This window comes from Hypomesus nipponensis, chromosome 25, assembly GCF_054491055.1.
Source record: "Hypomesus nipponensis isolate SF chromosome 25, ASM5449105v1, whole genome shotgun sequence".
NCBI lineage: Eukaryota > Metazoa > Chordata > Actinopteri > Osmeriformes > Osmeridae > Hypomesus > Hypomesus nipponensis.
In genome coordinates this window covers 1,146,084-1,170,961 of record NC_140385.1, presented here as the reverse complement: position 1 = coordinate 1,170,961, position 24,878 = coordinate 1,146,084, and the positions used below count along the sequence as shown (strand labels likewise).

At 47.5% G+C, this 24,878-nt stretch overlaps 3 protein-coding genes across 3 annotated transcripts; 1 reads left to right on the top strand and 2 right to left on the bottom strand.

Moving 5' to 3' along the window:
• Window positions 1–1,840: 1,840 nt before the first annotated feature.
• Window positions 1,841–13,574, bottom strand: LOC146221614 (thyroglobulin-like). Its single transcript, XM_084692057.1, has 23 exons — window positions 13,547–13,574; window positions 13,202–13,322; window positions 12,805–13,029; window positions 12,319–12,525; window positions 11,955–12,158; window positions 11,341–11,565; window positions 10,984–11,184; window positions 10,684–10,887; window positions 10,369–10,569; window positions 9,763–10,209; window positions 9,157–9,603; window positions 8,806–9,006; window positions 8,501–8,704; window positions 7,313–7,537; window positions 6,917–7,117; window positions 6,611–6,814; window positions 6,296–6,499; window positions 4,740–4,943; window positions 3,858–4,075; window positions 3,609–3,675; window positions 3,429–3,470; window positions 3,218–3,273; window positions 1,841–3,060 (listed from the first exon to the last, which is right to left on the bottom strand). Exons 2-19 carry the CDS (start codon window positions 13,269–13,271, stop codon window positions 3,873–3,875), a joined length of 4,077 nt encoding a protein of 1,358 aa, XP_084548183.1. The 5' UTR covers window positions 13,272–13,322; window positions 13,547–13,574; the 3' UTR covers window positions 1,841–3,060; window positions 3,218–3,273; window positions 3,429–3,470; window positions 3,609–3,675; window positions 3,858–3,872.
• A 4,344-nt stretch (window positions 13,575–17,918) lies between these two features.
• On the bottom strand, window positions 17,919–19,727 carry LOC146221613 (butyrophilin-like protein 2). The gene is made up of 5 exons (XM_084691088.1): window positions 19,210–19,727; window positions 18,756–19,028; window positions 18,304–18,598; window positions 18,103–18,152; window positions 17,919–17,939 (listed from the first exon to the last, which is right to left on the bottom strand). Exons 1-3 carry the CDS (start codon window positions 19,580–19,582, stop codon window positions 18,438–18,440), a joined length of 807 nt encoding a protein of 268 aa, XP_084547214.1. The 5' UTR covers window positions 19,583–19,727; the 3' UTR covers window positions 17,919–17,939; window positions 18,103–18,152; window positions 18,304–18,437.
• Window positions 19,728–21,094: 1,367 nt separating this feature from the next.
• Window positions 21,095–23,867, top strand: LOC146221612 (Fc receptor-like protein 5). Its single transcript, XM_084691095.1, has 6 exons — window positions 21,095–21,121; window positions 21,498–21,539; window positions 21,938–22,204; window positions 22,285–22,530; window positions 22,817–22,930; window positions 23,167–23,867. Exons 1-6 carry the CDS (start codon window positions 21,115–21,117, stop codon window positions 23,205–23,207), a joined length of 717 nt encoding a protein of 238 aa, XP_084547221.1. The 5' UTR covers window positions 21,095–21,114; the 3' UTR covers window positions 23,208–23,867.
• Window positions 23,868–24,878: the final 1,011 nt, after the last annotated feature.

Sequence of the window (24,878 nt, the reverse complement as noted above, 5' to 3'; positions counted from 1 at the left end):
AGCATGTCACAGAGGGCTTCACATACGCCCATTTAACTGCCCCTCAACCAACCTAAACCCTCAAGTTACTAGTTACATTCCTTGTAAAGTAACTAGTTACGTTACTTAGTTACTTGCTGTAGAGAGTAAGGCGTTAAGTTACTTTTGCGTTATATTAAGAAAAGTCTTTTATTTCTAAGACAATTCACCTTGGTCACTCTTATGCCCAGAAGGCACATTTAATGGGTTGATCTCAGCAATAGCACATATTGTACTGAATATTCAGTGTCACTCACATATACATATCAACATGATCAACCCTCATTATACAGCAAGACAGATCAAGGTAATAATCCACTATAATGAAAAGCAATATTTGCATGAAGTTCTTCAATCAAGAAACTCTTTAATCAATAAATAATGTTGTAAAATGTCAGGCAGAAGTCTAGTAGTTAGCTAGCTCTACAAGGGCTAGGTTTGAATCTAGGAGCAAAACGAAGCTAAGCTATAGCTAGGTATATGGTAGCAAAATGGTGTTCACTTATGTACTGAACCAGACTATTTTACTTACTGTAAAATAATCCTAAACCGAAACCACTGAACGATTCAGCAACACATCACACAAGCTTGAGTTCAATACATTTTTTAATGTGACATTACGTAGGCCTGTACATGCAAGTCTTAAATAACTATTTAGCTGGTCGGCTCCATGACGCCGGGTAAATTGGGCTCGTGAGACTGCGCACCAAAAGAAGCCAGGGAACCCACCTGTCTAGCAGATTAAGACGTTTTCATAGGTACCTAGCGAAAAGTAGCCTCAACTTTCCTAGACTTTTAGCTACATGCTGAGTGCTCCGACCAAAAGACTAAATTAAGTAACGCGTTCCTTGTTTGAACAAGGAACTAGTAACGGATTCATTCAATAAAATAAGTATTGCGTTAAGTTACTCGTTACCTAACAAAAGTAGTCTGACTACTGTAACGCGTTACATTGTAACGCGTTACACCCAACACTGGCCATCAAGATGGGAAGTTTATTTCGGCTCCCTCCACTAAGGGGCAGCATCATGTAAACCTTCACATAACCTTCATGGAGACAGACACCTCCTTCTTCCATTCCTTCCTTACCTGCACAATACACAGTGAGAGTGATTTGACAAAACTTGTCTCATTCATCATCTGCTTTGTGTAGGTGTTACAAGGACCGGTTCGGCATGTTTGTCATCTGCTAGCCCTGAAACACTTCCTACTGTGGTGATATCACACATCATTCATGGGTTTGACATGTTATTATAATGTATTCATTTGGCACTTTTATCCTGCCTGTCTTTGACAGAGCAGTTCCCAACTGCCCTGTACAGCCCACCTAGTAAACACGCCCCTAGCAGATCAACGTGCTCTATGCGAGACAGCAAACCTTTTAGCCTGTCATCTGCCTAGCAACAAATGACCGGATAAACGGTTATGATTGGCCCAGCACTGTTCAGGCCAGGTGGAAATGTGTTTGAATGGGAGGGGGTCCAGACCTAACCTTGGAAACAGTCTGGAAAGGGGCAGGCACTTTTAAAAAGTAACTGGAAGGTGACTGGATGAACCATCTGTCTATCAAAGGCTGTGGAAGGTGACTGGATGAACCATCTGTCTATCAAAGGCTGTCGTCACACCTAAACCTATAACAGCCACGTAGGACGCTGACTGGTCCAAACCACTGTGATTTGGGCCCAAACTAAGACAATACCAATATACCAGATGAATCTTGTGAATTCAGGATATCCAGCCCCGCCCCCTCACAGCCCCGCCCCCTCAAGCGGAGGCCCCGCCCCCTCAGAGCTGCCAGAGGAAGAAAACAAGAGATTGCAGATTTGTCTGGTCCACATCCTACTTTTATTCATCATAGTCAAAACAAGACATTTTGAAACCTTCACATCACAAAAAAAATTATACATTGTTTTCGTGTTCCTTAGTATAAAAAAGATTGAAACCAAATTAAATGAATGTATATATCCTAGAAGTACAAGAATTACATTAATATATTAAATAATCACTGTTTGTATATTAGATAATAATATAGAAATGTACATGTAAAGTCTTACAATGCACAAATTGATATCAGTGCAGTAATGTTACAGTATGGTCATAGTAACATTCCTTAAAATCATCATCACCACAATGAAAACCACACAAATATAAAAATGATACAACCTGAGTTTGAAAACAGAAATCTCATCACAAAACTGTATGATCTTTATGTTAAAATGCACAAATTTACTCAGTCATCACCATCACCAGTTAGAATCACAGATATAAAATCAGATATAAAATCACAGAACCATAGATATATAAAACAATTTAATATATACTGTATATAACTGACTTGTATGCAGCACATCATGAATCATTCCCTGCTTTTTTTTAAATGTCTGTCGTTGTTTTTTTTATGACCACAACAGACTAAGGCCAGTTCAGGATTAATCATCACCACAATGGAAACCAGACGAATATAAAACAATGATACAACCTGAGTGTGATAATATATAAATCTCATCACAAAACTGTAGGACTGACATGTTAAAATGCACAAACTAAACTCTGTGTCACAGTATTGTCCTTATCATGTCAGTCATATTCCTAATCATCATCATCGCCATATAATTTGAATCACAGATAAAAAAATGTAAGGCTGGGTGTCAAACCTGCCCCCACCTCTCATATGCTAAAGTCTAGAATTTCTGTACGGTGTCAACTTGATGGCTCTCACACTTCCTTCATTTGCAATGTTATTAAATGCGTATTTCATTTAACCGTACTTTGACCATTCTTACTCTGATTTAACCCATAGAGTCAAATAACTGGAATTCTACTTGTATTGGCATTATTTGGTTAATGCTAATACACTGTTCAGTTTCCCATCTTCCTTTAAACCATAGGGGAATTCGTTTGGACGTTTGGACAATATTTAACCCCTACAAAAATATATATACAAACTCATATGTGGGTAGCACACACACAGAAACACTCTCCTCATCATCATCTCTCCTCCCCTTCTCGTCCTCCTACTCCTGTTGTCTTCCTCACCAGAATCTGATAATTTGGTGTAAAAAATATGGAGTACAATGTAAGTCATATAACACGCATCACACACACTCACACACACACACACTCAGTCACACACACACAGACATGCACACTCACTCACATGCACACAATAATAGAAATGAAACATTTATTGTGAACTTACCAAGGGTATTTTGTTTTGAGGTGTGGGAGTGTCTGTTGGACGGCAAATCAACCAACCTTCAAATAAATCAAAGAAGAAGGAAAGAAGAAGGAACACACAATAGTCAAACCCACATGTTCACTTCCACAGGCTGGTTTTACATGGGATTTAAGTTCCTCAGTCAGTAACTCTGGTTACTGTAATATTTAGCAGTTCAATCCAGGACACTTACCTCTATGTAGTAGGCCCATGCAAACCAACACACCGACAGAAACTAAAGATGCAAAAACAGCTATAGTTATTGAGGCTTTATCACATTCAGGTTATTCTGGAGGCTCACCTGAAAAATGAAAGTGTCTAGGAAAGAGTTGCCTTTTACTAATTCTAAAGTTGTTGCTGTTAGCAACCTCACCTCCAGCCAAACCCTCCTCCCTCCTCCTCCTCCCTCCTCCTCCCTCCTCCCTCCTCCTCCTCCCTTCCTGTAAGAACAAGGATGTTTGTGTTGGCACGAGTTGAATGAGACAGGCACACTCATACAGTAGACGCACACAGTTACTCACACAGTAACCATGGTCACACCTAAAGTTACCGTGGTCACAAATATACACTATACCCTAACCCACCTATACACAGTTACCATGGGCGTAGTAGTCACACTTACACAGTAGACTTGGCTCTAGAGGCAGGTGGGTCTCGATTGTTCTTTAGACCTACGTGTCCCCTCTACCTCCACTCCAACACGGGTGATACACCAGCACTGCCCTGTAGCGCCCCAGCACTGAGTGGGGAGGAACTGGCCCAGGAAGTCACACTGGGGGACGTAGGCTCCAGGAAGGTTGGCCACACTGGCATCCATCTGACACTGAGTCAGAGGGCAAACTGGAGAGGAGAGAGAGAGAGAGGTAGGGAGAAAGAGAGAGAGGTAGGGAGAGAGAGGTTGGGAGAGAAAGAGAGAGAGGTAGGGAGAGAGAGAGGGGTAGAGAGAGAGAGGTTGGGAGAAAGAAAGAGGTAGAGAGAGAGAGGTTGGGAGAAAGAGAGAGGTAGAGAGAGAGGTAGGGAGAAAGAGAGACAGGTAGGGATAGAGAGGTAGAGAGAGAGAGGTTGGGAGAAAGAGAGAAGTAGAGAGAGAGAGAGAGAGAGAGGTTGGGAGAAAGAGAGAGAGAGGTAGGGAGAGAGGAGAGAGAGAGAGGTATGGAGAGAGAGGTATGGAGAAAGAGAGAGAGAAGTAGGGAGAAAGAGAGAGAGAGAGAGAGGTTGGGAGAAAGAGAGAGGTAGAGAGAGAGAGAAGTAAGGAGAAAGAGAGAGAGGTAGGGAGAGAGAGGTTGGGAGAAAGAGAGAGAGAGGTAGGGAGAGAGAGGTTGGGATAAAGAGAGAGAGAGGTAGGGAGAGAGGAGAGAGAGAGAGGTAGGGAGAGAGCGATGTAGAGAGAGAGAGAGGTTGGGAGAAAGAGAGAGAAAGAATGAGTGAGCCGTTTTTAGCCAGCTACGTCATCAACAAGTTAACGGTTTGATGGAGCTGGTGGATGGTGTGTGAGTGAACACACCTGGGCAGCTGGGCCTTGGTTGTCCTGAAGGAGTCAGTGTCCCAGAGATGATGTCTCCATTATAGTTGACACACCAGCACTGCCCTGTAGCACCCCAGCACTGGGTAGTGAGGAACCGGCCTTGGGTGTCACACTGGGGGACGTAGGCTCCAGGGACAGGGGTCACACTGGCCCTCCACTGCTCACACCTGGTCTGAGGACGAACTGGGGAGAGAGAGAGAGAGAGAGAGAGAGAGGGAGGGAGGGAGGGAGGGAGGGAGGGAGGGAGAGGGAGGGAGGGAGGGAGGGAGGGAGGGAGGGAGGGAGGGAGGGAGGGAGGGAGGGAGGGAGGGAGGGAGGGAGGGAGGGAGGGAGGGAGGGAGGGAGGGAGGGAGGGAGAGGGAGGGAGGGAGGGATGAGAGTGAAAGAGAGGATGAGCGAGAGAGAGATCGAGAGAAAACGCTGCTTTATGCATGGGCACAGCCTGAAAGAGCGACATGGAGTTGCCAGGTAACTAGAGGGTGGGGGTCAGATGGGGACCTGGAGGGGGTGGTCAGATGGGGACCTGGAGGGGGTGGTCATATGGGGACCTGGAGGGGGGGGTCAGATGGGGACCTGGAGGGGGGGGTCATATGGGGACCTGGAGGGGGGGGTCAGATGGGGACCTGGAGGGGGGGGTCAGATGGGGACCTGGAGGGGGGGGGTCAGATGGGGACCTGGAGGGGGGGGTCAGATGGGGACCTGGAGGGGGGGGTCAGATGGGGACCTGGAGGGGGGGGTCATATGGGGACCTGGAGGGGGGGGTCAGATGGGGACCTGGAGGGGGGGGTCATATGGGGACCTGGAGGGGGGGGTCAGATGGGGACCTGGAGGGGGGGGGTCATATGGGGACCTGGAGGGGGGGGTCATATGGGGACCTGGAGGGGGGGTCAGATGGGGACCTGGAGGGGGGGGTCAGATGGGGACCTGGAGGGGGGGTCAGATGGGGACCTGGAGGGGGGGGTCAGATGGGGACCTGGAGGGGGGGGTCATATGGGGACCTGGAGGGGGGGTCAGATGGGGACCTGGAGGGGGGGGTCAGATGGGGACCTGGAGGGGGGGGGTGTCAGGAGGAACAGCCGGACAACTGAACTGGAGCTGAGTTTAGTTACTGGACTGTACTGATCATGGATTGGCCAGAACTAATACCATGTTCTGGCACTGGGCGAGGTGTGGGGGGGGGGTTAAGAAGTGTACCAGAACACTGTGGTCGTATTACACCACACCTACGGCTGTTTGTCCTGGAAGTTCGGGTGAAGAAAGTAGCACAGCTGTGGACCGATCACTGATGTTTATATGAGTCAGTGACACACACACGCTTACACACATAAACACATATTAAATGAATAAATAATTTAAAAAGCTTAACTATTGTCATTATATTTAGTTCATCGACTCGATTTAGTTCATTGAATAATCAACAAATTGAGAACGAAAATTGTTCTATTAATTGCAAGATAATGGTAGTTACCAACACCTGCATGGGTCTGGAGAAGGAAGAGATTGTTTTTACACAAGACAATGACACACACACACACCTGGACAGCTGGGTCTTGGTTGTCCTTGAGAAGTCAGTGTCCCAGGGACCGTTTCTCCTGCAGCGTTGACACACCAGCAGTACCTTGTAAAGCCAGAGCACTGGGTGGGGAGGAAATTGCCCTCTGAGTCACACTGGGGGACGTAGGTTCCAGGGGCAGTCTCTGCGGCGGTCCTTCTCTCCTCACACAAGGTCTGGGGACGATCTGTGGGGGGGGGGGGGAGGAGGAGGGAGAGACAGAACATATGCAACAACCTCTTTTAATACATCTATTTTTAGCAAGTGGACGGATTTAAATATTACTAAGTCCTCACACCTGTGCAGCTGTGTCTTTCTTGTCCCGCAGGAGTCACTGTCCCAGGGACCACTTCTCCAACAGGGGTGACACACCAGCACTGCCCTGTAGAGACCCAGCACTGGGTGGGGAAGAACTGGCCCTGGGCGTCACACTGGGGGATGTAGGCTCCAGGGAGGTGGGACACACTGGCCCTCCAGTGCTCACACCTGGTCAGAGGACGAACTGGGGAGAGAGAAATGGAGGGGTGGGTGTGGGGGTTAGACACACTTTGATGTGTCTGGAGAAGGAAGAGTGTTTGTATCCATGAGTCAATGACACACACACCTGAACAGGTGGGTCTTGGTTGTCCTGGAGAAGTGAGTGTCCCAGGGACCTCAACTCCAGCAGCGTTGACACACCAGCACTGCCCTGTAGGGCGGCACTGGGTGGGGAGGAACCTGCCCTCGGAGTCACACTGGGGGACGTAAGCTCCAGGGACGTTGGAAGCACTGGTCCTCAAACGTTCACAGCTAGTCTGAGAAGGACCTGGCAGGGAGGGGGATGTGGAAGAGGGAGAGAGAGAACACGCAACAACCTCCTTTAATAAACATATTTTTAGCCAGCTACGCTATGCTAACATTTATGGCTTGGATGTTATGCTAACATTTATGGCATTTATACAAGCTAACATTTATGGCTTGGATGGGCAGTATTTTTATGTTAGCAAGTCCTCAAACACACCTGTACAGCTGGGTCTTGGTTGTCCTTGAGAAGTCAGTGTCCCAAGGATCACTTCTTCAGCACGGTTGATGCACCAGCATTGCCCTGTAGCCTCCCAGCACTGGATGGGGAGGAACTGGCCCTGGGAGTCACACTGGGGTTGGAAGGATCCAGGGAGGTGGGACACACCGGCCCTCCACCACTCACACATGGTCAGAGGATGACCTGGAAGAATGGGGGGGGAACCTGAGAGAGAGAGGCAGAGGGTGGGACAAAGAGCGCGGGCAACGCTACTTTCATTAATACTGCTCTAGTTTGATGGCGTTGGAGGGCCTAATGCAAAAATACAGTTACCAGTGATTATCTCAACTGCATATTACCCCAATGATTAAATACATTCAGGTCGTACCCATTTTAAGTTTTACATAAAATACTTAAGTAAATATATAGATATTTTAGTTCATAGAAAGGGTTGACAGACAGTGTTGAAATTAATCTGTGTCTCTGTGTCCTTTTGAATTTGAGGTCCAGTATTTCATACAGGCATCTGATAAAAAAAGGGTTAACTATTATTGAAATACTTAGATGTCAGATTAATTGACAAATAAAGAAATAAAATGGTTCGATTAATTGCAAAAAATGTTTTACCGTAGGCAAAGAGAGCTGCATTAGACTAGACAGTACACTACTATTTTCACATCCCACACACCAGGGGGAGTGCCGGTTTACACAGGCTGATCATTGGCTGAGCAACAGGTGATAATGATTCACCTGGGAGCACTCGGGAGAAGGGAGTGGAACGACGTCAAGGCGGAGAGGTGGCAAGGCTCTCAAAGCGGGACCTTACCTGCTGGGAAGTGCTTTGCCTATCGGACATTTGGTTTGTTTCGTCCGTATGTGAACAACCACGCCTAGCGGCTACGACAGTGCTAGTCGGCGCAGGGCCATTCGCCGGGGCTGGCCCAACAACGTAGCAAGGTAAGCTGGTACACCACCTGGCCCCTCACAGACACACCTAGCGTCGAACACCTCTCACTAACACGCCTACACACCGCACATCGATTAGGGGATTCTCCGGTAGACAGCGGTATCCAGATATAGCCTAGTTAGCTATCAGGAGACCTTTTGTAACAATCCCAGTTACAAACACCTGCCATAGTCTGGAGAAGGAACAGATTGTTTTTACACAAGTCAATGACACACACACACCTGTGCAAGTGGGTCTTGGTTGTCCTTGAGAAGTAAGTGTCCCAGGGACCACTTCTCCAGCAGGGGTGACACACCAACACTGCCCTTTAGAGACCCGGCACTGGGTGGGGAGGAACTGGCCCTCTGCGTCACACTGGGGGACGTAGGCTGTAGGGAGGTGGGACACACTGGACCTCCACAGTTCACACCTGGTCGGAGGACGAACTGGGGAGAGAGAAATGGAGGGGTGGGTGTGGGGGGTTAGACACACTGATGTGTCTGGAGAAGGAAGAGTATTTGTATCCATGAGTCAATGACACACACACCTGGACAAGTGGGTCTTGGTTGTCCTGGAGAAGTGAGTGTCCCAGGGACCTCAACTCCAGCAGCGTTGACACACCAGCACTGCCCTGTAGGGCGGCACTGGGTGGGGAGGAGCCTGCCCTCGGAGTCACACTGGGGGACGTAGGCTCCAGGGACGTTGGAAGCACTGGCCCTCAAACGTTCACAGCTAGTCTGAGAAGGACCTGGCAGGGAGGGGGATGAGGAGGAGGGAGAGAGAGAATACGCAACAACCTCCTTTAATAAACATATTTTTAGCCAGCTACGCTATGAACAAGCTAACATTTATGGCTTGGATGGGCAGTATTTTTATGTTAGCAAGTCCTCAAACACACCTGTACAGCTGGGTCTTGGTTGTCCTTGAGAAGTCAGTGTCCCAAGGATTACTTCTTCAGCACGGTTGATACACCAACATTGCCCTGTAGACTCCCGGCACTGGGTGGGGAGGAACTGGCCCTGGGAGTCACACTGGGGGACGTAGTCTCCAGGGACCGTCACACTGGCCCTCCTCTGCTCACACAAGGTCTGGGGACGATCTGGAAGGGTGGGGACGTAGGGAGGATAGGGAGGGAGAACACCTGTGCAAGTGGGTCTTGGTTGTCCTTGAGAAGTAAGTGTCCCAGGGACCACTTCTCCAGCAGGGGTGACACACCAGCACTGCCCTGTAGAGACCCGGCACTGGGTGGGGAGGAACTGGCCCTGGGAGTCACACTGGGGGACGTAGGCTCCAGGGAGCTGGGACACACTGGCCCTCCACAGTTCACACCTGGTCTGAGGACGATCTGGGAGGGAAGTGAGAAGGTGAGGAGAAGGGAGAGAGAACACACGCAACAACCTCCTTCAATATTCATTGTTGTAGCCAGCTATGCCACAAGCAAACTAGCAGAAATGGATTGGGTGGGCGGTATTTAAATGTTAACAAGTCCTTTAAAAACACACACCTGCACAGCTGGGTCTTGGTTGTCCTTGAGGAGTCAGTGTACCAAGGACCACTTCTCCAGCAGCGTTGACACACCAACATTGCCCTGTAGACTCCCAGCACTGGGTGGGGAGGAACTGGCCCTGGGAGTCACACTGTGGGACGTAGGCTCCAGGGACCGTCACACTGGCCCTCCTCTGCTCACACAAGGTCTGGGGACGATCTGGAATGGTGGGGACGTAGGGAGGATAGGGAGGGAGAACACCTGTGCAAGTGGGTCTTGGTTGTCCTTGAGAAGTCAGTGTCCCAGAGACCACTTCTCCAGCAGGGGTGACACACCAGCACTGCCCTGTAGACTCCCGGCACTGGGTGGGGAGGAACTGGCCCTGGGAGTCACACTGGGGGACGTAGGATCCAGGGAGCTGGGACACACTGGCCCTCCACAGTTCACACCTGGTCTGAGGACGATCTGGGAGGGAAGTGAGAAGGTGAGGAGAAGGGAGAGAGAACACATGCAATAACCTCCTTCAATATTCATAGTTTTAGCCAGCTATGCCACTAACAAGCTACTAGTAATGGATTGGGTGGGCTGTATTTGAATGTTAACAAGTCCTTTAAAAACACAGACCTGCACAGCTGGGTCTTGGTTGTCCTTGGGGAGTCAGTGTCCCAGGAACCATTTCTCCAGCAGCGTTGACACACCAGCACTGCCCTGTAGACTCCCAGCACTGGGTGGGGAGGAACTGGCCCTGGGAGTCACACTGGGGGACATAAGCTCCAGTGACCATCACACCGGCCCTTCTCTGCTCACACAAGGTCTGGGGACGATCTGTGGGGGGGGGGGGGGTGGGGAGGAGGGAGAGAGAGAACATATGCAACAGCCTCTTTTAATAAATCTATTTTTAGCAAGTGGACGGATTTAAACATTCCTAAGTCCTCACACCTGTGCAGCTGTGTCTTTCTTGTCCCGCAGGAGTCACTGTCCCAGGGACCACTTCTCCAACAGGGGTGACACACCAGCACTGCCCTGTAGAGACCCAGCATTGGGTGGGGAGGAACTGGCCATGGGAGTCACACTGGGGGATATAGGCTCCAGGGAGCTGGGACACACTGGCCCTCCAGAGTTCACACCTGGTCAGAGGACGAACTGGGGACAGAGAAATGGGGGGGTGGGGGTTAGACACACCCGGATGGGTCTGGAGAAGGAAGAGTGTGTGTATACATGAGTCAATGACACACACACCTGGACAGGTGGGTCTTGGTTGTCCTGGAGAAGTGAGTGTCCCAGGGACCTCAACTCCAGCAGCGTTGACACACCAGCACTGCCCTGTAGGGCGGCACTGGGTGGGGAGGAACCTGCCCTCAGAGTCACACTGGGGGACGTAGGCTCCAGGGAGGTGGGAAGCACTGGCCCTCAAACGTTCACAGCTAGTCTGAGAAGGACCTGGCAGGGAGGAGGATAAGAAGGATGGAGAGAGAGAGAGAACACATGCAACAACCTCCTTTAATAAACATATTTTTAGCCAGCTACGCTACCAACAAGCTAACAGTGATGGCTTGGATGGGCAGTATTTTTATGATACCAAGTCTTCAAACACACCTGTACAGCTGGGTCTTGGTTGTCCTCGAGGAGTCAGTGTCCCAGGGACCACTTCTTCAGCACGGTTGATGCACCAGCATTGCCCTGTATTCTCCCAGCACTGGGTGGGGAGGAACTGGCCCTGGGAGTCACACTGGGGTTGGAAGGATCCAGGGAGGTGGGACACACCAGCCCTCCACCACTCACACATGGTCAGAGGATGATCTGGGAGAGTGGGGGTGGAACCTGAGAGACAGAGAGAGAGAAGGAGGGGGGGAGAGCTAAGCAACGCTACTTTCATAAATACTGCTCTAGTGTGATGGCGTCGAAGGGCTAATGCAAAAATACAGTTGCCAGTGATTATCTCAACTGCATATTACCCCAATGATTAAATAAATTCAGGTCATAACCATTTTAAGTTTTAAATCTAATTTGAATTTGAGTTCCAGTATTTCATACAGGCATCTGATAAAAAAAGGGGTAACTATTATTATAATATTTAGATGTCAGATTAATTGACAAATCAGGAAACAAATTTGTTCGATTAATTGCTAAAATATCCCCAGTTACAAACACCTGCATGGGTCTGGAGAAGGAAGAGATTGTTTTTACACATGTCAATGACACACACACACCTGCACAGTTGGGTCTTGGTTGTCCTTGAGGAGTCAGTGTCCCAGAGACCACTTCTCCAGCAGGGGTGACACACCAGCATTGCCCTGTAGACTCCTGGCACTGGGTGGGGAGGAACTGGCCCTGGGAGTCACACTGGGGGACGTAGGCTCCAGGGAGCTGGGACACACTGGCCCTCCACAGTTCACACCTGGTCTGAGGACGATCTGGTAGGGAGGTGAGAAGGTGAGGAGAAGGGAGACAGAAACAAACGCAACAACCTCCTTCAATATTCATAGTTTTAGCCAGCTATGCCACTAACAAGCTACTAGTAATGGATTGGGTGGGCGATATTTGAATGTTAACAAGTCCTTTAAAAACACAGACCTGCACAGTTGGGTCTTGGTTGTCCTTGGGGGGTCAGTGTCCCAGGAACCACTTCTCCAGCAGCGTTGACACACCAGCATTGCCCTGTAGACTCCCAGCACTGGGTGGGGAGGAACTGGCCCTCTGAGTCACACTGGGGGACGTAGGCTCCAGAGACCGTCACGGTCACACTGGCCCTTCTCTGCTCACACAAGGTCAGAGGACGGACTGGGAGGGGGAAGGGGGGCAAGAGAGAGAGAGAGAGAGAGAGAGAGAGAGAGAGAGAGAGAGAGAGAGAGGGGGGAGAGAGAGAGAGAGAGAGAGAGATGAGGATGAAAGAGAGCACTTGCAGCACTCACTTCATAAAGACATCTCTAGTTTGATGGAGTGGGATGGTGGTAATTACACTGAGGAGAGAGTTGAACCCACTACTGGGTCACACACACCCACATGGGTCTGGAGAGGGAAGAGAGTGTGTGTTCATGAGTCAATGACACACACACACACCTGCACAGCTGGGTCTTGGTTGTCCTGGAGGAGTACGTGTCCCCTGTACCTCCTCTCCAGCAGCGTTGACGCACCAGCAGTACCCTGTAGCCTCCCAGCACTGGGTGGGGAGGTAGTTGCCCTGGGGGTCACACTGGGACAGGAAGGCCCCAGGGACGGTCACACTGGCCTCTCTCTGGCACTGAGTGTGAGGACCTAAGATCACTGGTACACACACTGTAGAGACTGGAGAGGGACAGAGATGGATGAAGAGGATAACACTGGGGGGGTTAACACATGAGCTCTCCACTCACAGGTAGAAGACAAGCTGCGGAGAGGGGGTGATGCAGGTATGGTCAACATAAAACCTAGACGGTTTATATTTCTCCAGCATGATCAGTGTGTGTGTGTGTATTACCTTCAGGCGGCATTTTCCCCAGAGCCAGAGCAGCACAGAGCAGCAGACACAGGGTGAACATCATGTTCATGATGACAGGAGAAGATCCTGGAGACCAGATCACACTGGAACAACACCGCACCTGAAGAGACAAGCAGAGACCTCTTCACCAGCAGGACACAGCAGCAGACAGGATACCACAGTACTGGAACGTCCTGCAGATTCACAACTTTTGGCTTCCTTCACCGAACATGGAAATTGTCATTGTATGCTGGTACCTAACAAGACACGCAAAATCTCCATCTCGGTACAAGTCAGACTAAGTGTCAACAAGTGTTTCAGTCATAATGTACATCTTTATTATACCTGGAATCAGACAGACACCACATGCAGCTCAGGAATATCTCAAACTAGCATCGCAGAGTCCTCCCCTCTTATAGGGGAGAGACGCACCTTTAGTGCTGACAGGGCGGCCGGAACAGATCGCGCTACAACAGGTTGACCTGCTGAAACGGTCAGGGTGACCGTCGGGGGTCGTGACATGTCTTGGCACACAAGTGTATTTACAACTGCCCAACTTGCCCAACAACAACCTTGACCCATCCCCAGAGGAGCCTAGTATATTTGCACAGTGATAAGAGAGAAGTGCTGTACATTTCCACAGTAGTGTAGCAACATTTACGGATAGTTCCAACTACCCGAACCCCGTCTAAGGCCTGCACAAACGGGATATCATGGTGCCTAGAGAGGGCACAATGTCTGGGGGAATCGAAAGTGCGCTTGCGGTCTCCACAGCTCGTGCAGTTTATTTAACTATAGGCCTATCACCTCCAAACCTACTGTTTACTAATTAAATGCTCATTTTCAAATATTTGGAGAAAGACAAAAGTTTCCGTGGGGTGTAGCCTACATTTTCAAGTTACTAAAGGACAAACACATTTCAGCCTCGGGATGGGCAAATTTGTGTTCAAATAATGTCCCAAAAATTCGTACGCCGCTGCGCAAGCTCGCATTGAGTGTGGAAGTCTGGATCTATATCATATCAAACCCAGAATATGTCCTAGGTTTGGGCTGAGCCCCGAATGTTTACAACGTCTGGCTCCGCGCCTGATTAACAACATAAAAAATAATACAATCCCTTTTCATAATCATGATACCCCCCAGAAATATTCACTGCACCCCCAGTCAAAGCAGGCTGCATCCGGCCCTGGTCAGAGTTGGTAAATGTCCAACTGTCCAGTGGTAGCCACAGGGCTGGGGGCGTGTGATTGGTGCAGCATCACAGGGCTGGGGGCGTGTGATTGGTGCAGCATCACAGGGCTGGGGGCGTGTGATTGGTGCAGCATCACAGGGCTGGGGGCGTGTGATTGGTGCAGCATCACAGGGGCTGGGGGCGTGTGATTGGTGCAGCATCACAGGGCTGGGGGCGTGTGATTGGTGCAGCATCACAGGGGCTGGGGGCGTGTGATTGGTGCAGCATCACAGGGGCTGGGGGCGTGTGATTGGTGCAGCATCACAGGCAGGCGGATGGACCTACTATCAAGATGTGGAGTTCATTTTGGCTCCCTCCACTAGGGGGCAACATCAATGCATCTACCATTTAGATGCATTGATCATTATCTGCTATAGATGTTACAATCAGATAAGGACCGGTTTGGCATGTTTGTCATCTGCTAGCCCTGAAACACTTCCTACTGTGGCGATTTCACACACACATCATTCATGGGTTTTACATGTTATTATAATGTATTCATTTGGCAGACACTTTTTTCCTGCCTGTCATTGCCAGAGCAGTTCCCAACTGCCCTGTACAGCCCACCCAGTAAACACGCCCCTAGCAGATCAACGTGCTCTATGCGAGACAGCAAACCCTTTAGCCTGTCATCTGCCTAGCAACAAATTACCGGATAAACGGTTATGATTAGCCCAGCACTGTTCAGGCCAGGTGGATAAACAGTTATGATTGGCCCAGCACTGTTCAGGCCAGGTGGATAAACGGTTATGATTGGCCCAGCACTATTCAGGCCAGGTGGAAATGTGTTTGAATGGGAGGGGGTCCAGACCTAACCTTGGAAACAGTCTGGAAAGGGGCAGGCACTTTTAAAAAGTAACTGGAAGGTGACTTGATGAACCATCTGTCTATCAAAGGCTGTCGTCACACCTAAACCTATAACAGCCACGTAGGATGCTGACTGGTCCAAACCACTGTGATTTGGGCCCAAACTAAGACAATACCAATATACCAGTTGAAGCCTGGCTAGACGGATTCTTGTGTGTTCGTTCTATTGTGAATTCAGGATATCCAGCCCCGCCCCCTCACAGCCCCGCCCCCTCAAGCAGAGGCCCCGCCCCCTCAGAGCTGCCAGAGGAAGAAAACAAGAGATTGCAGATTTGTCTGGTTCACATCCTACTTTTATTCATCATAGTCAAAACAAGACATTTTGAAACCTTCACGTCACAAAAAAAAGTATACATTGTTTTTGTGTTCCTTAGTATAAAAAAGATTGAAACCAAATTAAATCAATGTATATATCCTGAAGTACAAAAATTACATTAATATATTAAATAATCACTGTTTGTATATTAGATAATAATATAGAAATGTACATGTAAAGTCTTACAATGCACAAATTGATATCAGTGTAGTAATGTTACAGTATGGTCATAGTAACATTCCTTAAAATCATCATCCCCATCACCACAATGAAAACCACACAAATATAAAAATGATACAACCTGAGTTTGAAAACAGAAATCTCATCACAAAACTGTACGATCTTCATGTTAAAATGCACACATTTACTCAGTCATCACCATCACCAGTCAGAATCACAGATATAAAATCAGATGTAAAATCACAGAACCATAGATATATAAAACAATTTAATATATACTGTATATAACTGATTTGTATGCAGCACATCATGAATCATTCCCTGCTTTTTTTTAAATGTCTGTTGTTGTTTTTTTATGACCACAACAAACTAAGGCCAGTTCAGGATTTATCATCACCACAATGGAAACCATACAAATATAAAACAATGATACAACCTGAGTGTGATAATCTATAAATTTCATCACAAAACTGTAGGACCAACATGTTAAATACACTAACTGAACTCCGTGTCACAGTATTGTTCTCATCATGTCAGTCATATTCCTCATCATCATCACCATAATTAGAATCACAGATATAAAAATATATACAAACTCATATGTATGCAGCACATCATGAATGGAACAAGAATCATTGACAGCTTCATTAAAAACATACAAATACAAGGTAGTTGTATTTTTCTGTCCACAAATCTCTGGTTTTCCAGTTCAGGATTAAAGGTGTACTATAAGTGAATACAATTGTTTCTCTTCTGAATATGTCACTACGTCAAGATATGTGTCTTTTAAACAATGCGAGTTATGTCAAAATGAGTGTGTATGTTATGGGACTGATGTCACAATGTTGTGGGAGTAATGTCACAATGTTGTGTATGTTATGGGAGTTATGTGACAATGTTGTGGGAGTGATGTCACAATGTTCTGTTTGTTATGGGAGTGAAACATCAGAGAGTGTTAACTCTTAAGAGAGTGACAGAAATACAATCAGATGAAATTATCCTGATTCTTAGGCAATGAGAATTGTGTGTTTGTCTTCTCTTCAGGTAATGGGTACATTTACATTACATTTATGCATTTAGCAGACACTTTTATCCAAAGCGACTTCCAAGAGAGAGCTTTACAAAAGAGCATAGGTCACTGATCATAACAACGAGGTAGACCCAAACATTGCAAGCAGCCAAAACATGAAGTATACATTGTGAAAAACTAAACAAGTGCCAAAGGGAAGACCCATAAGTGCATGCAGTTATACAAGTTACAAATTAAAACATGAACCCCAAAAAGTGCAAGACTGTACCTGTAGAAGAACAATCAACAGTAAAATAATCACAGCGAGTACAAGAGTTAACTTTGTTACAATTAACATACAAGAGCAACAAGTCTCTCAATAACAGTCATTGAGATCCTGGAGGAAACTAACATCAGGTCCAGCCAAGCATTCCCAGGTGCCGTTGTACTCCCGGAACAAGTGCGTCTTGAGCCTTTTCTTGAAGGTGGGGAGACAGTCAGTGTCCCTGATGGAGGTGGGGAGGTGATTCCACTATTGGGGGGCCATGGAGGAGAAGAACTTGTGTTGGGACCGGGCGGTCTTGAGTGAAGAAAACCGTAGGTGACGGGTGGGGGTGTAAGGTTGCAGGAGAGACTTGATGTAGATGGGTGCAGTCCGGTTCACTGCTCGGAAGGTCAGTACCATGGTGTTGAATCTGACACGGGCTGTGATGGGTAGCCAGTGGAGAGAGATGAGGAGCGGGGTAACATGGGAGCGTCTGGGTAGATTGTAGACCAGGCAGGCCGCTGCGTTCTGAATCCTCTTAAGAGGGCAGGTTGCACATGCTGGGAGACCGGCGAGCAGCGAGTTGCAGTAGTCCAACTTGGAGAGGACCAGTGCTTGGAGTAGCAGCTGGGTGGAATGCTCAGACAAGTATCTCCTGATCTTCCGGATGTTGTAGAGGGTGAATCTACAAAACCGGGAGACTGCAGCAGGGTAGCACACACATAGAAACACTCTCCTCCTCATCATCTCTCCTCATCTCGCCTCCTCCTCTTCTCTCCTCTCTCCTCCTCTCTCCTCCTTCTCCCCTTCTCGTCCTCCTCTTTCTCTCATCATCATATCTTCATTCCCCTCTCCTCCTTCTCATGTCGTCTTCCTCACCAGAATCAGGTCATTTAGGGTAAAAAATATGGAGTATAATGTAAGTCATATAACATGCATCACACACACACGCACTCACACACACATTGACATGCACATACACACTCACTCACATACACACATAATAGAAATGAAATGTTTATTGTGAACTTACCAAGGGTATTTCGTTTTCAGCTGTGGGAATGTCTGTCGGACTATTTATCGCTATGGATGAAGATGAGAAGTTAGAAACAACTTTATTACAGATAAACACACAGATAAAGACACATTTACACACACACACACACACACACACACACACACACACTGACATGCACACACACACTACTCAAGCGCGCACTGACTAATAAATTACCTTGTTGACGAAGACGACCTTCAAATAAATCAAAGAAGAAGGAAGGAAGAAGGAACACACAATAGTCAAACCCACATGTTCACTTCCACAGGCTGGTTTACATGGGATTTAAGTTCCTCAGTCAGGAACTCTGGTTACTGTAATATGTAGCAGTTCAATCCAGGACACTTACCTCTATGTAGGCCTATCCAAACCAACAGACCGACAGAAACTAACACTGCAATAACAGCTATAGTTATTGAGGCTATATAACCACCTGAAAATGTATCACACTTAGGTTTTTCTGGAGGCTCAACTTTAAAATGAAAACAGATTGACACAGATTAGTGTCTAGGAAAGAGTTGCCTTTTACTAATTCTAATGTGTTGCTGTTAGCAACCACACCTCCAGCTAAACCTGATACAACCTCAAACTGGCCATTCACTCACTGTCCATAGTCCATTTGAGCTTACCTGATCGAGCTTGGGCAGTCTTGTTGGCTTGATATACTCGGCAGGTGAAGGTTTCATCTTTCGTCTTGTTTTCTGGTACAGTAAGATTGCTTCTCACGTTGTAGTGCTTGTTATCTTCAGAGGCTATTTCTGGTTCCTTGTCAGCGGTGAGTGCGTCTCCCTCACCATCCCACCACTCTACATTAGCGTCTCTGTACCATGTTGTAGCCTCGCACTGTAGACGCACCTTCCCGTCACTGGCTCCCAATACCGAGATCACCGGAGATGCTACAACTACACAATAACATACAGGTTTAAATACTTCAGCAGAGGGCATCTGCGAATGTAAGTTCGTGTTGAGATGGTTGAACTGACTGGCACTGCTGACTCACAGCCTTTAAAATTTCTGTCCCGCCATTTACAATTGGCACGTGAAAACACCATAGGAAAAAAAATTATGAATATGGGAACCTACCAACAGTGAGACGGGTTGTATTCAGCAGAATATCTTTTAAATGACATGTGTAATTTCCTGCATCCGACAGTTGAACCTCCGAGAGTTTTAGGGAGAAGTTTCCTTTCTTCAACTCATCGGTTCCTAACAGTGCCGTCCGGCCTCGGTAGGACTGTACCTGTTTGACAATATCGTCTTTGTTGTCCCGGCGAAGGTGTACGTATACATTTTTATCCTGCTCAGATTTTCGCCACTCTATCGTCGGCATGTCCGTGGCATTCTTGCTGGAACACGGTAGAGTGACGTCGCCCCCAACTACGGTTGCGGGATGCGAGTCCCCCGCTATAGCATAGATGAAGCGGGTGACGACCAGTAAAGCAACACCGAGTAGCATGGTGAAATTCTTCAGATATGTACATTCGTTAAAACATGAAAATCTCACTCGATGCCTGCCAGACTGACAGAAATTGAAATATCCAAAGTTTAACAACTTTCTTCGAGCTCATATATCAGAGCCTGTGATATTACAAAATCACGACCACGACTGCAAATTAGTTTCACTTTTATTACACATTTGCATTGCTGAAGTCTTCTTTCCGGGTTGATTGGAGGAGAGTGAAAGTGCCAATTTTTTTCATACACAAAAAGAAACATTAACAAATGTCTGAATGATAAGATTGTCCTATACATTTAGAAATGTAATTGAAGTAGCAAAGCCGGACAATGAGAGAATAAGAATTCTCAATTCCAGAGCCCAGCTAATGTAGGGCGCCACCTGCTGGATTGATCACGTGTAGTGTGCCGTGTGCATCAAAGGTGCAAGTTTTTCTGGAAGTTTTTCATTGTTTTCCTTGAGGGTTTAGGTTGGTTGAGGGGCAGTTCTATGGGCGTATGTGAAGCCCTCTGTGACATGCTTGCGTGTAAAAAGGGCTATACAAATACATTTGATTTGATTTGATTTGAAGGTACGTCAATGAATGTAGGCTAAATGTCTTTAAAGTGGACATTGCACAACCACATAATCACAATGTTATTCTACAATGAACTTATTGACCACTGAACTTCATTCACACAACTTTGTTGTAGATTTTAAAGAATTAGTGTTTGCACACATAATCCACAGGATAAGGAGAAAGTGGTTTACTCTCATGGTATCCTTGCTGCTTAGACAGTGTGTGTGTGTGTGTGTATATGTGTGTATATCATGGTATCCGCCCCCCTGCTGGTTAGACAGTGTGTGTGTGTGTATCATGGTATCCGCCCCCCTGCTGGTTAGACAATGTGTGTGTGTGTGTTTGTGTATCATGGTATCCGCCCCCCTGCTGGTTAGACAATGTGTGTGTATATGTGTGTATATCATGGTATCCGCCCCCCTGCTGGTTAGACAGTGTGTGTGTGTATGATGGTATCCGCCCCCCTGCTGGTTAGACAGTGTGTGTGTGTATCATGGTATCCGCCCCCCTGCTGGTTAGACTGTGTGTGTATCATGATATCCGCCCCCCTGCTGGTTAGTCAGTGTGTGTGTGTATGATGGTATCCGCCCCCCTGCTGGTTAGACAGTGTGTGTGTGTATCATGGTATCTGCCCCCCTGCTGGTTAGACAGTGTGTGTGTGTATCATGGTATCCGCCCCCCTGCTGGTTAGACAGTGTGTGTGTGTGTGTATCATGGTATCCGCTCCCCTGCTGGTTAGACAGTGTGTGTGTGTGTGTGTGTGTGTATCATGGTATCCGCCCCCCTGCTGGTTAGACAGTGTGTGTGTGTGTCATGGTATCCGCTCCCCTGCTGGTTAGACAGTGTGTGTGTGTATCATGATATCCGCCCCCCTGCTGGTTAGACAGTGTGTGTGTATCATGGTATCTGCCCCCCTGCTGGTTAGACAGTCAGTCAGCAGCCAGACAGGATGGAGTTCACACCACTCTGCTTCATGCTCTGTGAGTAGGCCTGCTGTGTGTGTGTGTGCAATGTAATGTAATTTATTTGCAGATGTTTTTATCTGGATTTTGATTAGATTAGATTAAATTTATTGAACAACACAAGTATAGTACAACGAAATGCAGATCCCTTTTACCACTGAGCGTGTGTGTGTATGTGTGTGTATGGGTGAGAGAGAGAGAGAGAGAGAGAGAGAGAGAGAGAGAGAGAGAGAGAGAGAGAGAGAGAGAGAGAGAGAGAGAGAGAGAGAGAGAGAGAGAGAGAGAGAGAGAGAGAGAGAGAGAGAGAAAGAGAGAGAGAGAGCATAAGAACGTGTCTGTATGTCTCTCCCTCTCCCCCTCTCATCTCTCTCTCTGTCTCTCTCTCTCTCATCAGTAATAATGATCCCAAAACAAACAGCAAGTGCAAAAACAGCAGGTTAGTAGATGTTGTGTTTGTCTGCAGTATATTTCTCCTCCATCTGTTTCAGCAGATACTCTATTGATGACACTGTGGTGAGTTCCTGTGTATTTTAACAGACTGGCCTCTTCCTCTCTCTCTCTTCCTCTCCTTCTCTCCCCCTCGTTAATTATGTTTCGCTCTCCCTTTGTCTCTACATTTCTTTCTCTCTCTCTCTCTCTCTCTCTCTCTCTCTCTCTCTCTCTCTCTCTCTCTCTCTCTCTCTCTCTCTCTCTCTCTCTCTCTCTCTCTCTCTCTGTCTCTGTCTCTGTCTCTCTCTCTCTCTCTGTCTCTGTCTCTCTCTCTCTCTTTCTCTCTTTGTCTCTGTCTCTCTGTCTCTGTCTCTGTCTCTGTCTCTCTCTCTCTCTCTCCTGCAGTCTCTCTGAGGGTCAGTCCCAGCAGATCTCAGTTCTTCAAGTATAACTCTGTCTCCCTGAGCTGTGAGGATCAGGGGAGCTCTGCTGGATGGAGGGTGATGAGGAACACCACTAAGAGATGGCTGGAGACGTGTCCTGCTGACTGGGGTGTTGCTACAGCAGGCTCCCCCTGCTCCATCCAAGACACGTTCCCACATGACACTGGAGTGTACTGGTGTGAGTCTGGCTCAGGAGAACACAGCCATGCTGTCAACATCACAGTACATGGTACGTTCACACGGTCTGAATTAATTACTGTTCATAGGATTATCTGGAAAGATAATTTGAATCTGTCTCCTCTGTTGTAGATGGAGCTGTGATCCTGGAGAGTCCTGTCCTCCCTGTGAACCAGGGACAAGCTGTGACTCTACGCTGTAGATACCAGACACCTCCCTCTGACCTCACAGCTGCCTTCTACAAGGATGGATCTCTGGTCAGGACTGAGGCTGCAGGAGAGATGACCATCCCTGCTGTGTCTGCATCTGATGCAGGGTTGTACAGGTGCAGCAACTCTGAGCTGGGAGGATCTCCAGAGAGCTGGCTGGCTGTGAGAGGTGAGAAAAAGAATGTAACACCAAAACAATTTGCCCAGTGTGTGAGACAAAGTAAAACTTCTACCACCACCTCTAACTCTCCATCGTCACCTCTATCACCTCTACCTTTCCCCTCTTCCACCTCTCCCTCCTCCACTTTTCCCCTCCTCTACCTCTTCCCTCCTCCACCTCTTTCCTCCTCCACCCTTCCTCCAACCCTCCTCCACCTCTTTCCTCCACCACCCTTCCTCCACCCCTCCTCCACCTCGACTCCTACTCCACCCTTCCTCCACCACCACCTCTCCAGCTTCACCTCCACCCCCCCTGCTGTCTCTGCCCAGACTGCTGTGTGGCATCCTGGTGTCCCTTCCCTACCTGGTGGTCACTGTCCTGCTGCTGGAGAGGTGCTGCAGGTCTAAAGGTGAGGTCATGGTCAAGGTCATTGTCAGATACGTGTAATACTGATTAACATGACATTTCGTTCATCTTGCGGACGCTTTTATCCAAAGGGATGTAGAAATAGTTCCTGACAGTTTTCAGTGGTTAGAGTCAATGAACGATCTGTATTGACCAGACACATCGCATAGTAACCACATCTCCAGGTGTGTCTCCAGGTGTGTCTCCAGGTGTCCTAACTCTCCTGTCTCCTCTGTCCAGGTGTGTGTTCAGAAGCTAAGTGTGATAAAGAGGAGCTGTGATGATGTCACAAAGTGACCAGGTACCTTTTAGCTTCCCATTCCCTAGCCTCTCTGTTAGCATAGCTATCATTAGCCTTGTGTAGAATGAGGTTTCTGCTAGCCTAGCCACCACTCTGTTAGCATAGCTATCATTAACTTTGTGTAGAATGAGGTTTCTGCAAGCCTAGCAATCTGTCTGCTAGGATAGCAGATTGATAGATGTTTACATTGTTGGATGTTTTTTGTAGTTTTACATGGAAGAATGATGCACTGAAGTATTGTTGCTGTTCAGATGTATCTGTATGTGTTCTCAGGGAAGACAACATTTAGTCACCTTTTGTATAGCCTGCAGAGGTTAGCATGTTTGTATAGCCTGCAGAGGTTAGCATGTTTGTATAGCCTGCAGAGATTAGCATGTTTGTATAGCCTGCAGAGGTTAGCATGTTTGTATAGCCTGCAGAGGTTAGCATGTTTGTATAGCCTGCAGAGGTTAGCATGTTTGTATAGCCTGCAGAGGTTGACATGTTTTGCAGTGTTGAGGTGTGTGTGTGCATGTGTGTATGTGTGTGTGTGGGGGGGGGTGGGGGTCCCATTGTTCTCTGACCCTATCAGCACCTGATCTCCATCCTGTATTGCCAATAAATCAATAAAGATCAATAACATTGTGTAATAAAAACCTTTAACATGCCTACGAAGAATTCTTCAAGCCACATGATGCGTTACAGTGGAAACGACAGGGTATGTTTCTGAGAAAGGAAGCTGGCTACAGGTACTGAGAACTGCTGCAAAACCACAGAGGAGGGAACTGTGGTTCGACCGGGGAGACAACAGAGATCGTTTCCTTTCATTGTTTGACATTTTCTTGTTTATCGTCTCCATAAGACAGGTGGACAGAGACAAGAAACTAAGGAGTGAGATTGAGGGAAGACGTGCAAGAAATGGCCTCCGCCGGATTCGAACCTTAGCGCCTGAGCTAGGCATTAGTCCTAATGGTAAACACTCTCATCCAAGTGAGCTAGAGCCATGAGATGAACAACAGGGTCCAATGGAATATAGAACACTTTTTAGCCAAGGAAACAGAACCTTTGAGGTCAAAGGGAGTCAGGTGACTGAGCGGTTAGGGAATCGGGCTAGTAATCTGAAGGTTGCCAGTTAGATTCCCGGCCGTGTCAACTGAAGTTGTGTCCTTGGGCAAGGCACTTCACCCTGCTTGCCTCGGGGGGAATGTCCCTGTACTTACTGTAAGTCACTCTGGATAAGAGTGTCTGCTACATGTAAATGTCAAAGGGTTCTATTAAGAACTGTTTATGGCTTTCCATAGCCCCTTATGGAGTTCTAACATTAAACTGTTTCTAGATGGCTCTATTGCTGTTACAAAGAATAAATAATATGTCCCCTTCAGCATCATCCTCTAGTGTACAGACTCAGACAAAACAAAACAGGCCTGTGTCTTTTAGAGTTTGGCGGTAAACAGAGAAACAGATAGTTTTTGAGGCACAGACCACATAACCAATCTTCTTTCAAGGCATCAGTGACCAAGCAGATGATAAAACTAAAAGAGTTAATAAAAAAAAAGCTGCTTTTGACGGTAAAAATGACACAAGTCATGCTGTCCATACACTGAGCCTTTAACCTGAGGCGCCCCCTGCTGGACATGACTATACATGGCATCCCAGGTTCCTGTGGACTGGG